General features: G+C 39.6%; 1 protein-coding gene across 3 annotated transcripts; it reads right to left on the bottom strand.

The window, feature by feature from the left end:
* Positions 1-1122: 1122 nt before the first annotated feature.
* Positions 1123-12517, bottom strand: hdr (hematopoietic death receptor). Of its 3 annotated transcripts, none has more exons than XM_080050266.1 (10): positions 12356-12517; positions 9943-10084; positions 9693-9821; positions 9445-9556; positions 9187-9278; positions 8848-8940; positions 5596-5636; positions 4857-5057; positions 4023-4059; positions 1123-2880 (listed from the first exon to the last, which is right to left on the bottom strand). In XM_080050266.1, the coding sequence occupies exons 1-10, from the start codon at positions 12377-12379 to the stop codon at positions 2591-2593; spliced, it is 1161 nt and encodes a 386-aa protein (XP_079906392.1). In that variant the 5' UTR covers positions 12380-12517; the 3' UTR covers positions 1123-2590. The 3 variants fall into 3 exon arrangements, with proteins under 3 accessions (XP_079906392.1, XP_079906393.1, XP_079906394.1); XM_080050267.1 differs by having other exon boundaries at positions 4023-4056; XM_080050268.1 differs by having other exon boundaries at positions 4968-5057.
* Between the last annotated feature and the right edge of the window lie 750 nt (positions 12518-13267).

The raw sequence follows: 13267 nt of genomic DNA, 5'->3' as shown, positions 1-13267 counted from the left end.
GAGCATCAGAAATGATTGATAAGTGAATGGAAGTCCAGAGTAGCTCAGGAGGATTGATACATGTGTAGATGGAGAACTCAGGTTTAGCAATTTACCTACAGTTAAAGGACCAGTGACGGCTAAGAAACATACACTGACATTACACATTTAGATTAAGGCGAGAAACTGCAGGCAAAAACATTGTTTTTTCAAGCACTGGTCAGTTTGAGATTTTGTTTTGCTTCCTTAACATTTCTTCTTTCTTACCAGTATTAATAAAAAGTTCCAAAATGTACTGTACATTTAGGTGTTTAATTGACTAAAACTTGTCTGTCTGCATCTGTATATTTCTCCTATACAACCCTATTTGACGGCTTCAATTGAGTTGATCAATGTAAAAATGTATAAGCAATAATTATGATTATTTTTTAAGAAATTAAAGCTGTCATTCTTTTCTATGATAGTAGACAATATACCATTTTCACAGCAGATCAATGTCACATCAGAAAAAGCAAAGATGTTTTTAATTATACTGTATTAACGTTCACATCATTCCAGAAGATGTCCTGGTGTTGTGAATGCCAGCTAGCTATCATGGCTTACTGCCTGGGACACTGACATGAATGGAACAGAGCATCAATACAGCTTTTCCTGATATGACAAGTAATATAAAGGTCCTTTATATAAAGGGAAAGTACCTCACATGGATTTTAACTAAATAATTTCAAAAACATATACTTTGTCTATGTATTAATGTAATATATTAGCTTAACATTTTATATTTTCCATACCAGAGATGAAGTCAGCTGATCAGCTAGAGTTGATTCAAATCAATTGATCATTGGTTTGTCATTATATTGAGTCTTCTACATCTAAAATTCTGTGGACCAACCTTTATGGCCCAACCACTAACCAGTGTGTGGCCCTGACTAAACCCAATTTACACAGTGCAGTATGAGAGTGAATTACAATAACAATCAATGATAGTCTGTGAGTTTGAATCAGTGTGAAACTCAGTTTTCTAAATGTGAACACAGCTCTACCCAGACTTAAGACAAAACACTGCACAGAGAAATTCTAATTGGAAAAAACACATTATCTCAGCCAAAAAATAAAACCAAACCAAAAATAATAGAAAGATTTTTATTTTTCTGTTTTTTAAACATTCATGTTAACAAGTTGCTTTAATCTTAAGGCAGTGTGTGTTTCAGCTTCTGCCCAGAAGCCTGTCTAGCTGTTATCATTCTGTAAAAAAACTACTTTGAGAAAAGAATTCTGTACAATCATTTTAAAAATGTGAAAAACGTAATCAGAATAAAACAATAGTCCAACAAACAGCCGAGGACCTGGAAGTGATAGAAAAGGCAACAGACAGTTAACAAAACATAAAAGCCTTTAAGTAACACTGTGATGAACCTCTCAATAAGGCACACTAGTAGTAGCCCCCAGTAGAACCTTCTGTGGTTCAAGAAATCTTCCAAAATGTGGTTTCCATCGTGCTTATCAATAAGCACAACGAAAACTGGAGCTCTAAAAAAAAAAAATCATTTGGATCAGGTGCTTTGAGCAACAACATGACAATTCAACCATGATCCAGACAACACTGTCAGTCAACAAGTACTCAGTATAGTCAGGCAGAGATCATCCCATTTTAAGAAAATTGCATAGATCTGCTCCGCAACATAAGAACTTCATGTACTTTTGGTAATGTAGTAATTCCATTGATCACTTGACATTTTGTTTACGGCTTCACATGCTCATTTGTACAATCAGTATGACTATTAACACATTCACTCCTGTCAACACATTGTGCCCACGTGGGTCTCAATAAATAAACATATCTTAGGGAACAAAATAACTTAATATGTGAAACATGAAACCATGACGCCATCTTGATATGAGGGCTCATTTACACTTGGAAGTAAAACGCTGACTTGATACTTATGGAATACAAGACAGCAAATACCTTTGGGAAATAAATAGATTTTACTCCATGTAGAGCTGAAGAAAAATAAATGACTTCTTGACAAAATAAAACAAGTGAATTCCAGCAGTCATTTTGTCAGAGTTTGTGTACGGTCAAGCATGCCTGGTCTGTGATAGAGCCAGGTTCAACTACACTGGTGTAGTATGCATTCACACATCAGAGTTGTACAGTGGAATGCTCTTACTGAAGCGAGTGCAGCAGCAGCTTCAGTAAAATATGCACTTCGCAAATGTACGAGCAAGGTTTTTCTCTCACCACTATGGTGGTGGAGGCAGAAACCTAAAAAGGTAACACATGAGTGATGTTCATAAAACTGCAGTTCTCATGATGTCTCTGTAATAGATATACTACTATAGCCAGACTCCCACTATGTGTGGCAGCCTTGTGAGTTGCTAGTGTGATCAGTAACAAACGATACACACGTTTACTCTACTAAAGGACCTGACACCATCAGTGGAACTCATGAGACATGATTCTTAAACTCTCATTTATGAGATTTATATTCTTTTCAAAAGAACACTATGGGCAGATAGCTTGTGCAACTCCAGCCAGATTGGAGGGTGCAGCAGTAAGGATCTAACCCGTAAGAGGAATTCATGAGACAGAATGATTTCTGGAAACAATTCACTTCTCACACACGTAATGACCATTGTTAATGGCATTGTCTCTGATGGCCTCAGCTGTTCGCCTTTGACTTAAATCAAGTAATGCTTTCAGCAGGTCATTTAAACTGGCTTCCAGGCCCACTTTCTCCATCCACTGATTCAGCAATTCATGGATCCTGTCGTCATAGGGAAGGCCTGCTTTGCTTTTGATCACATTGTCCGCTATGCCGATGTGACGGAAGAATTTGTTGTGGTAGCTGGAGTCAACCTCTTCAAAATACTCAAAGCATTTCCTCAGAGACTCGTCACCTGACAACAGAGATAAAGAGCGCACTTAGTTATGTTGTCATCACTGTAGCAATAACATGCTATCAACATTTACAACAAGTAGACTGACGTCAGGGACTGAATCCCAAAGCAGAGCTGCAACTAAGTCAATTTGTATTTATATAGCTCATTTCAAAACTGTTGATGGCAGCTAGGCAGCCATGGAGGGAGGATAATTAATTCAGATTGTTGGTTTTGGCAAAATAAATTGAATTGTGTATCATCAGCGTAGCAGTGGCAGGATATGTCTGAATAAATGACCAAGGGGAACCTATAGAGGGAGAAGAGGTATTGGTCCGAGGACTGAGCCCTGGGGGACACCACACAGCGGGGGAAAGAGGGGGAAGAATGATTATTGAAGCTAACTTTGAAGTGTCTGTTTGTCAGGTAAGAACCAAACCACAGTAGCCTGGTCCAACCAGACCATCGTACTTCATTTAATTTGTACAGAAGGTCTGGAAGTGCTGTAATTGGCAAACGTTCACTCACTTGGAGGCGGGTGTCTGTTGAAATTTAAAACTATTGGATCTGCTCAGTGCCACTCTGGATTAGCCAACCAATCACATCACGTTTGGACAGACGTATGTCATGAGCCGGCTTCTGCGGTGCGTTTCAGTTGTACAGGGAAATAGGAAATTTCCGACTTCACTATATTGTAGTCTATGGATCTACCGGTACCTGGCAATGGTAGCTTGCTAGAGCCTTACGTTTAGTTATTTGGATGAGAAAGGTTGTGGGCGTCCATACTTTCCCGAGCAGATGCACTGGAACACAGGCAGGTCGGAACTCGGAACTACCAAGTCGGAAATTTACGAGTTCCGAGTGCAGCATTCAACTGAAACTGGAGCGCGACTTCGACGTCATCGTTCTCAGCCACTCGCTCGGATCGCTGATTGGACCGCCAAACATTTGGACGAGCAGAATCCCACTAACACACCCCACCTCCAGACTGACTACTGAAGTGAAATGAAAATTGAGCGGAAGTAGGTAGGCGGGCGGAGCCAGGCTACCACTACAGTGTAGCATTAGAAAAAACTAGGGCCGTATAAGCGTGTTGTTTTAAACAATTGAGCAGTGAGTCACACTGATCCGTGAGCGTCTGAGTAACATAATGAGTGAATTACCATTGACGGGAACCAGCTTGAGAAACCCTTCTTCTTCCTAAATGACAAAAAAAGATTAGCAGTCATTAATATCCAAACTTACTTGGCCTGTCCAAATCTCCCATGCTCCAAAACCACGCTACATAACAGATTTGCTTAACATGCAGATGTATGTCAGGTTTGAACAGGAAAAAGCAAGCTCATAAAATATATCTCAGCATGTTAATATTTAACAGATTCAACAAGGAACATGTGACTCATGTGTTGCTTCCAACATTGGCCACATACGACCAAACTACTCAATAGCAGAAAGGAAGTGAACAGAAGAAGACATGTTTCACAACGCTTAATACTGTAGAACATCAGTGAGTCACTGGGCTTGATAAACAACTTTAACCACTGGGATTTCACGCAACAGGAGACATTGAAAAGAAATGGATTCACATGTTGAAAGCATCTTAGCTAGATAAAAACATAGGGGGAAAAAGAAATCAATAAATGTTTGGAGGTAAATTGGATCAAATGTGTTTCAGACTATTTCAGCCAAGAGTCATCTGAGAGACTTGAGGGGTATTCATCATGTACACTGTTAATGTGGAACAGGAGTGCCTAATATCAGGATTGTAGCTTAATACATACTCATGTAGAATGATAATGTATTTGAGATCTTTTAACAAGGTTGTGTTAAGCCTATCTGATGCACTGTCATGCAATACTTAAGGAGTAGCACAGACAGACCAGTGGAACCATACATCATACATGTTAAGACTGAGTGTTAATCAATAGAGACAAACATGTAGTAAGAAGTGGTGATAAGAAGTAAGCACAGGTTAGAAAGCAGGGCGGAGCTCTCACCCTCCTGGGTGGCGCTGTTAGACTGTGCTGGGAGTTACTGTTTGAGCTGCTGAGGCTGTCACACAGGCCCTGACGCTCGTCCTCCATGCTGCCAGACAAATGGACTCTCACCAGCTGGCGTGACGGGATCAGACTGGAGAAGCTTGGTCTGTGTGTGCCTCCGTTCATCCTTTCCTCAGTGGAACAGTTGGCGTTGTAAGGCTGGACCAAATGGACAACAAATGTAAAGGATTACTTCAACCATACGGAACCAGCGTTCTATCATTATAAAAATCACTATTATAATATAAGGAATGAGGTTTTTCTTTCCTCTGTCTTCCCTTGGCCCAGCTGTCCTGCTATTCCTAACCCTACATTTTTACTGAAGTGATGTCATATCTGTAAAATGTAGGGTTAGACAGTGAGACCATAAAACACTCTTTCTGCCTTTTCTCAGGCTAGGATGAACCGATATCAAAAATGTTTGCACATTTATACTACATAGGATCTCAGAGTTCAATACACCTTCCCCACCCACCGGTGAAGTAGGTCTTTAAAAAAAAAGAGACCTCATCGTTTTGTACAATCATTTAGAAGTCCCAGCCCACATTACCAGCTGTTGTATTCACCTTATACTTTGTAGACAAATAAAGGAACCTTGAGTCTCTTCAAGCTTATCCATGTTATTTACCCTCCCCCCTGTACTTTGCTGTTTTAATGAACCCTACATTAATGTCAAAAGTATGATAAAGAGACTCACCAGTCCGGGTTTCATCTCATCGGTTGGATTTCTCTGGGAGCCTAAAGAAAGAATGTGACGAAAGGATAACGCAACTATGTCAAAAGGAATTCCCCAAAAGATCCATGAGCAACTCATTCACACCAATTCTGTTTCACCTGAATTTACCTTAATGTGACAGACAGTGAACAACAAAGGGCACGCATAAAATAAGGCACTCAATAGGTGGCTTTTACCAACACCATGGTACACTGTAGAAACTGAGATAATCATCTTCATGTGGCTTGTTATGTCATGCATTTAAAAAAGGAGTAGTTCAACATTTTTAATTTTTAGCTTTTTGCCTCACTCTGCAACTCACGAAAAGGCGTCAGACACACCTGTAACTGTGCATGTATTTTTGATGTAGAACTGGACAAAGGTCTCTCATCCAGGTTAGCTTAGCTCAAACATCAGTAGTCAAGGAGAGCAGGTCAAAAGATAAACTTTACAACATCACTAAATGCTCCGGTGTGCTTGTTGGGACTTTGTGTTGTGCTCTATATTTTTACACGTTATGTCATTTTAGAATCAAATACATATGTGTATACACTCACCGGCCACTTTATTAGGTACACCTGTTCAATTGCTTATAAAAACTAAAAGTTAATCTTCCAATCACATGGCAGCAACTCAATGCATTTAGGCCTGTAGATGTGGTCAAGACAACATGCTGAAGTTATAACCGACCATCAGAATGGAGAAGAAAGGGGATTTAAGTGACTTTTAACAGGGCATGGTTGATGGTGCATGGCAGGATGGATCCATACTTTCATGTTGTTCACGCCAAATTCTGACCCTACCATCTGACTTTCACAACTGAAATCGAGACTCATCAGACTTTTGCAATCTTTTATTGTCCAATTGTGGTGAGCCTGTGCAAATTGTAGCCTCAGTTTCCTGTGTTTAGCTGACAGGAGTGGCACCCGGTGGGGTCTTCTGTTGCTGTAGATTCAGAGATGGTATTCTGCATACCCTGGTTGTAACGAGTGGTTATTTGAGTTACTGTTGCCTTTCTATCATCTCGAACCAGTCTGCCCATCCTCCTCTGACATCAACAAGGCATTTTCAGCCACACAAATGCCGCTCACTGGATATTTTTTCTTTTTCTGGCCATTCTCCGTAATCCCTAGAGATTGTTGTGCGTGAAAATCCCAGTAGATCAGCAGTTTCTGAAATACTCAAACCAGCCCTTCTGGCACCATCAACATTTTCAAAGTTACTTACAACCCCTTTTCTTCCCCATTCTGATGCTCGGTTTTAACTTCAATAAGTTATCCCGTCCAGGTCTACATGCCTAAATTCATTGAGTTGCTGCCATGTGATTGGCTGATAAATTATATGTGTTAACAAGAAAATTAACTGCTGTACCTAATAAAGTGGCCGGTGAGTGTATAATTAGTTTTTAAATGGCATAACGTGTAAAAATATAGACCGCAACATAATGTGGTAAATTAACAAGAACAAAGGAGCATTTAGTGATGTAGCAAAGTGTATCTTTTGACCTGCTTCCCTTGACAACCAGTGGTTGAGCTAAGCTAACCTGGATGAGTGATCTTTGCGCATTTCTATATAAAAAATGCATGCACAGTTACAGTAACAGTTTCTGTCACTTGTTCTTGAGCTGGTGAGTAAGGCAAAAAGCTAAACATGTTAAATGTTGAACTATTCCTTTAAGTGTATTAGCCAACAACTAAAAGCAGTCCTGTTTAAAGTTAGGTCTCAATGAAAACAACACATACATTCACAGACAGTGGTGTTTGTTGTGTAGGCATAGCTGATTATGTTTTATTCTAGCATTGTTAGTGGTATCACATCTGCTATTGCACTATTGCAATACTATTGCTATAACTATTGCTATTGCTATTATCTGCTTTGTTATTATCATTTGAAACAATCAACGTCATACCTGCCATTTGCAGTCAGGTACAGCAGCTTGTACTGCCCAATATATGCAGCATGTCAGTAAAGCTGTGTGGAGTGATGTCACACAGCCCATGTGTGACATCACTCACTCAATCTGAACCGTTCAGTAAAACGTTTGTTTGTGTAAATTCAATAAGTAATCACAGTCAAACTGTGGCTATCATAGGACATTTAAGAACGTTTGTCCACTGCTGTCTTTTACATCAACAACAGTTAGTGTTGCACATATTGTGTAGCTTAATCCATGGTTGCAAATGAGAAGCCAGAGCTTGATAACTTCACCTAATGGACGATAAAAAGTGGATGAAAACTGTTTGACGACATTATTCAACCAAAGTTGGCTAATGTTATGCCTTTGGAAGTGTGTGCTACATAAAACATGCTAACTGATTTAAAACAGAAAATCTACAGAGGGTGCCTATTAATGGAGAAGGGAAGAACAAATTGCTTTCTACTGCATTAAAGTAGATTAAGATCTGTTAAAAGCAATAACAAGTTCTAAAGGGGATTCAAGCTCCTCCTTAAAGTGATTGAGCCCTGCTGTTGTGCTCAGCTTTTACAATCACATTGGCAGCATTTAGATCTGAAACAATCATTGGATTCATTCATTGATCGATCGACACTGGACTGTTTGGGCAAAACAAGCACTTTGATGACAGTACCATGGGAGTTATGAAACTGATAGGAATGTATTATCTTGGTAATAGTTTAGTCCCTAAAACGTCATAAAAATACCTTACCATACCATTCCTTTATTTATTTATCTATTTTTACCAGAGAGCATATATTTGTATGAATGAGACAGTTACAACACAGGGGAAGTTTCTTTGTGGTTGGACCTTAACAGCATTTATTCATGGATTTATCAGCACTTGACAAGAATATCTTTGGATTTAAATATCAGGCTTGACACTTTCAATTCCTGCTATAAAGTAATGTTCATTTCTTTAGCAAGACAAGGAACAGATATATGTATAAAATTTTGCTTTACAGATATAAGAGTTTGCTGTGTGAAACTGCATGCTTTAGATTTGTTTCTTAAAATGTCATCTTAAACCGGGTCTTAATTTCAATGTCAATGTTTTGTTCAATGTTTGCCGACTGTTGTGACATAAACTAAGCTGAGCTAACTATATTATGTTGTTGTTAAAACTGTTCAGTGCCATTCAACAGCATTTCCCCTCTTATTTCATCATTCCAAAACTTTTGAATAAAGAGAATAATTTAAAAAGTCTTCCGCAGTATGCAGTTATGGTACGTTTTGGGTTTTACTGTGTTAACTAGGTTTGTTATTATATTCCCACGTACCTGTTGTGTTATGACGTCTCTTCATGACCACAACAACTACCCCGATCACCAGTGCCACAGCCATCAGTGGTGCCACGATCACCCAGGCACTTGCTGGTGAGAAAACAAAACATGAATGACAGTCATTAGTCACATAAACAGATATCCAGGATTTCAAACATAGTTTACGATCTGAGGTCAATCTCCCTATCAGGCCATGTTGGATGTGCAATTAACTCTGGTGTTGCAGCTTTATAACCATAGTATTTCTGGTGGCTGGAGATCAGAGCTTTTAAAAAGGTTAATGTGGGACATTCAGCGATCAAGGGGTTTCTCAGTGGATGTTAGTGAGTGGTGTACCTGAGGCAGAGGCAGAGTTGGCCTGGATTCTCCTGCACTCTGTGTCTGCAGTAGGGGTGCAGTTTCTCACTATCTCTTCGTCTTCTTTACATCTAGTTTGGAGGCAGGGACAAATATAAATGTAATACACATTAAGGACTTTAAAGAGCGAGGCTGTCTTTGTGAAATGATTGCCATTAAACTGGATTATTCTCCCATCACTAACTTTGAGTTGACCAAGCATCAGGTGTGTTCTCCATCTGGTTTGCAAAGACTCACCTTGAACACTTCATGCACACCTCGCATGCTTCGTCAGGATGACAGAATCCTCCCAACTTGCACTGACATTCAGTGTTTTGAGTGTGAGTACAAGGCTTTACAAGGTCCTGTTCTGAGAGAAGCAACATAAAAAAAAAGACCTTGTTAAGTCTAGAGTTTATGCTCGCAGCACTTTGAAAAAGGTTGGATATTGATTTTGCTTCCACAGTCATTCCAATCAATAGTGTAAAGCCGTCAAGCAGAATTACCTGGACGACATTGTGCGCACTTAAAACACTTCTCTAGATCACTGGGGTGCTCAATGTATGTTCCATCATTGCATTCCTCACACGTCCCCTTCCCTCCGTCTCTGGTGCAGTGCGATGTCAGACGTTTACCTAACACACACACAGACATCAATTAGTACCCTTTCTGCATTCATTCATGGTGGAAATGTCTTTGTGTAAAAGAAAAGACAACATTGAACTTGTGACTGGAGTTGATGACAGAAGGTCTTACCTGCTGGACAGTATAAACAGCAGGTGTTGTCATAGGCGTACTCCAGTGTGTCTTTACAGTGGACGTTCCGCCGTGTCCTACTGTTGCCAGAATGTGGAAATGTCCCAATGGGTGGGAAACAGCACATCAACAACGCACACACCTTTGAAAAGAAATGCAAATGATAGTTTATTTGTTTGTTATTTGTAGAAATGAAATGAAAATGCTTAAATGTATTGCTCCAGACTTTGCCTCCCATTCCGGATCACAGTAACTGACTATCTGTGGACTGTCAGTTGACAAAACAAAGATATTTGAGTCTCCTTGAAGTGGACTTTTTTTGTAATTCAATGCCTAATCAATAAAGGAAATAATCAGTAGATGTATTGATACTATTTAGTTGCAGCCTAACCATAGCTATACGTCCCTTTAGTTTAGTTTTTACATAAATAAATAATAATAAAATAATAATATAACTACAACATGATTTGATTAGCAAAACTTAAGAAACAATCCTATCAACATGGGAAATGCTACAAACAGTCTCGGATATTAAGAACCATTATTACTTTACATATCAAAGTACTGGGCTGTACAGTGATTTATTTCCCTCTGTGTTTCCATCAATAGCCTGCTCCTTTGATGGCAGGCTGAAGTCCTTTGTGAACACACCACCTCTTCTCACAGGAACTAACTTATGTCCAAAGGAATACGCAGGGTACAGTTCAAATACTCCAAACATAAAGGAACACTATGAGCCTTCTTGTTTGATGGAGGTATGACTAAGATGATGCAACACTTCATATGACCAGACCAACCAATGAAATAGAGTTAAGATCAGGCCACCAGCTCATAACTACATGTTAGAGTTAGAGGTGAGCCAGTGGATATGATGGGAGCAGGGGATTTCCTTCACCTTCATATTCAGGGCATAAACAGCCAAAGTGAGTGGAGTGTTATGACAATCAGATTATCTTAAAGTGCCATCTTAAAACTAGCCTGACTAAATTGTCAGCTAGACAAACAAGGTGTGCCCATATACAGTCAATACCTGGCAGCCAGGTTAATAAAATGACCAAATAAGGAAAGTCAGGCCTAGACCTTAAGCACACCTATTATTTCACAACAGTATTCTCCACATTGCTCCACTTCACAAGATCACATGCAGGGGCATCTCCCCTGCAAGCACACCCACAATACCCAGACACACCCACATGGTGCGCATGCAGCCTTTCCCTACCGGCATTTTAAAAGGCGTCCTCAGAAGTCAGAACACATAAACGATAACAGAGAAAAAGTTACAGCCTACCGCTAAATCCGTCGGTTAGACATTATTTTGGAACACAAAACAATCACATCATACTAACTTCCATTAAACAAAAAACTTAATGCAAATGAATGCAACCTTGTTAAACAACGCAGAGATACAAAATAGTTTAGGCCTACACTTAACATAGGCTATAAGGATATTTTCTGAATGTTTCTGCAGTTCGGCGTGTGTTAAATTCACAAAAGGCAACTTCATGTTCATTCAATTTAAACTTGTTGGGGGAGTTGAACTGGAAAATAACTATTATCAAGCAAATTAAATGTGACATTCTGTGTAAAAAAAAGATGATTCATTAATACCACGCCGAATTTAAGATTGATACAATGTAGGCCTATAGGCTTCAATACTTTTTGTCTCAAGAATTTAGATGATAAAGGACCATGCCACTTTCTAGGAACACTTCAAATTGAAGCATTCTTTAATAGGAGGTTTGGGGCAACACACTAGTTTGCGCATAATGTAGGGTAGTGTATGCCTATTATTGTAGATTTTTTTCTTTTTAATGTAATGTTAATGTGCCATTTACAGTCAGACATAAAGCCTCGAGCAGCCATGTCTGAGGGTAAGAGAGCTTGAATGAACGGTTTTCCAAGTCTTTGAGGAATTTGGCACCTGGTCTCAGACGGCGTGAGAGACTTTTGACAGATAAATGTGACATTCCGCTAGTAGGACTGTGTAGACAAGCCATTAGCCTACTAGGCGAACCGGAAAACCCCCGACACCCGTCTTAACCTCCCTACAGCACATGTAGCAAATTATAAACTTGACATTTTTGGTCACACACACACTTGCCTGTTCGGGTTTTTTCAGCCAAAACAACATGGCTCGCGCTTATCTAGCCTGCTGTCTCGTGAGAGCAACACCTATTTGCCTAAACACACACCGACTGAGAGTTCACCTGAAGAGTGTAGCCTATAGCTCGAATACAAATGAATAACTCAAGAGAAGCATTTATGAACTGTTGTGTATACTTTCAGGAAATGTCCCTAAGGCACAACAGGGAGCGACAGTGAAGTGTTTTAACAGCTCATAGGCTAACTGTGTCAAAACACCGGCAGCTTCACTTGGCCACAGCAGAAGTTAACTTCTGACTTTGACACTTACCACATAGAGTTGAAACTCGGTCATGCTTTAGTAGATGTATCCAAATCATAGATAGTAAATGATCCAAATCCACAGACTTCAGTCTTGTCATTCATTCCACACAATCTGATTCGGGGTAAAAAAAAGTGAGTTGAGAGGCGTCGCGCGAACTCCTCTCTCAGAGTTTCTCGCAGGTGTGACGACTTGGAGTTAATGACTATGACGTAGGACATGTAGTCCGGGCGGGGCCAAAGCAAGTGTCCCAGGGCAACCGTCTGCCCCACAGCCAATGGGCTACAGTCTATGGGTTTAAAGTAGTTTAAGTATGCTTCAGAACCCTCCCCTCCCACCCCCCGAGCATTGATAGAAGAGTTGTCAAGATTATTTATTTGAGTAGGGCATAATGAGAGATTGGTTACCAATTAAATTCAATCTACAACATTATCAGTATGTGTTCTGATCACTATCTATGGTTCTGATGCATCCATCAGTAAGCAGCATGTCACTGTTGTATGTTACTGATGAACTTCCAAAAACTCATAGACATCTGACAGTGTTTTTTTTAAGGACAGAAGCAAAAATGGTTGTAAAACAAAACAGGTGTATTTGCTGTGCATAATGCACAACTATTAAAACTGCTTCATCATAGGTTTTTATTCTTGTCTAAATCCTGGCTAAAACTCTAATGCTGCTAGTTATTAATGTAGGCCTACAGTGGGAAATTATCACCACAGACATAGTGGTAGCCATCACTACAGCGAACCACATGGATTTTTAAAACCCCATGAACAGTTGGAGAAGGCTATACAAGTCCTGTAGAGATATTATAATCATTATGTTGATCTTTGTGTATTTTCGATAACAATTTTTCTTCCTCTTTTGCTACAGAACCACTGACTGCCTTAATCTCTCTTTACATAGTATGTTAAGGTT

Source organism: Ammodytes marinus (assembly GCF_949987685.1).
Source record: "Ammodytes marinus genome assembly, chromosome: 2".
Lineage (NCBI taxonomy): Eukaryota > Metazoa > Chordata > Actinopteri > Uranoscopiformes > Ammodytidae > Ammodytes > Ammodytes marinus.
The sequence above is the reverse complement of the archived record's forward strand: the minus strand, read 5'-3'. Positions and strand labels throughout refer to the sequence as shown.

Bases quoted from the DNA above. Each gene is read 5' to 3' on its own strand.
- hdr (XM_080050266.1), bottom strand. From the start codon at position 12,379: ATGACCGAGTTTCAACTCTATGTG. The intron at 8,941-9,186 runs GTACACCACTCA...TTTTCTCACCAG, and splicing joins CAACTCTGCCTCTGCCTCAG to CAAGTGCCTGGGTGATCGTG. The intron at 4,060-4,856 runs GTGAGAGCTCCG...TTTGTCATTTAG, and splicing joins TAACAGCGCCACCCAGGAGG to GAAGAAGAAGGGTTTCTCAA.